The 1,547-nt window shown below is 32.1% G+C and overlaps 1 protein-coding gene across 1 annotated transcript; it reads right to left on the bottom strand.

Moving 5' to 3' along the window:
• Nucleotides 1-21: 21 nt before the first annotated feature.
• Nucleotides 22-1,534, bottom strand: LOC106750997 (elongation of very long chain fatty acids protein AAEL008004-like; the record flags this gene model as incomplete). Its single annotated transcript, XM_014631716.1, has 2 exons — nt 22-475; nt 1,447-1,534. Coding segments are annotated over 2 exons (423 nt in total), but the record flags the coding sequence as incomplete, so codon positions are not given.
• Between the last annotated feature and the right edge of the window lie 13 nt (nt 1,535-1,547).

Here is a 1,547-nt window from a genome sequence, read left to right as displayed (position 1 = left end):
GCTATCCTACGAATGCAATGATTTCATCGCGAGTTCTCAAATTACAAGCGAGATTTATGTATAATTTTGGTCCCGGTACATCAGTAGTAGTAAAATAAAAAGACAGGACAATCGAGCAGGAAATATATTACGTTCATTTTTTATGTTATTTTTACTTTGTCATTCGGGTCGAATGAGACGCTGTTCCCTTTCAATTCCGTTGACGTTGCTGAATTCGTTGGCTTAACGTAGGCATAGTAATAAAATTCTGCAAATAATAAAAGTAGGAAGACATTTTGCGGTATCAGAACGAACGCTGTCCATTTCGGGTATTCGCAATCCGTCCAGAATAATTGGGTGATGTGAAGTGCTACTATGAAGAACTGGATCATTTGTAGCTGAGTAATATGCTTTTTCCACGATTTCATGTTTATTTTCATAGATGACAGCAAATAATATGTGTACATTATTGAGTGAACGAATGTGTTGATTAATCCTGAAACAAAGCGTTAGTGTCCATTGAAGAGTTATAAAGTGCAGGTTCTTGCATTCGCATGTTTATTACACCACGACTAAACCTTACGGTATAATATGAAAAATGGCACCTTTTTAATAAAATAGTGGGTCTCTAATGCTCGACGACCTGTTTCAATTAATTACAATCGTTCAAACAATCTGTAAAAATTCATGAATATACTTCCATGTTTGGAGAAGAGATGTATGTAATCAATGTTGGACAATAACAATATGTAGCACGACTTATTTATAAAAAAGGAAACACAGATCGAGGAGAAAACTTCCAAGAAAAAAAACAGTCGAGTAATAAAACCCATTATTGTATCGTACTGAACGCGTTAAATATTCATATAATTTATCGCGTCATTAACTCCTTCCGGTCGTAATAGACCGAAGTCTATTGTAGATATGAATATCTTGCCGGGAATATTCTGGATTTCGACCAGCAAGGGTTAAATATAGAATTATACTTTAATTTTTTGTATATTAAATAGAATTGGAATATCCTTGACTAGAATCGGAAGAAATTCCTAAATGACACATTATAATATCATTCTTTTTCGAATACCGATATTATAGAATAATATTTAAAGTCATTATATATCTATATATATTATTTTTTCAATTTCTTGCAATTATTAATAGTGGTGATATGATACGCGAGTATTTTAAAATAAATTGGACAGAAAAATATTCCACATACAGATAAATTTATAATGAATGAGAAATTAATATTGTTTACTACTCAACTTAAAATATTTGCAAAAAAAATTATTGTAGATAATTTTAAAAACAAATGCGTACGCTAATCGATCACACCGATGACTGTACTGTATTCGAGAATAGTTCATCTTTTCGTCACGGTTTTCAGGTTTCGAGCTTCTTAATCATATTTATTAAAAGTTTAAATATTCGGTGATCACATATACCACCATATAATATTATACGTACCTATAAAAGTACCATGGCCACCTGGATAATATTTAACGCAAATCCAAGCAGCTACTACCATACCACAGTGGTGATACACGTGAAGGAAACTTACATGACTT

The sequence above is a fragment of the Dinoponera quadriceps genome, unplaced genomic scaffold (genome assembly GCF_001313825.1).
Source record: "Dinoponera quadriceps isolate SergipeBrazil2010 unplaced genomic scaffold, ASM131382v1 scaffold7702, whole genome shotgun sequence".
NCBI lineage: Eukaryota > Metazoa > Arthropoda > Insecta > Hymenoptera > Formicidae > Dinoponera > Dinoponera quadriceps.
This window is presented reverse-complemented; position numbering and strand designations above follow the sequence as displayed.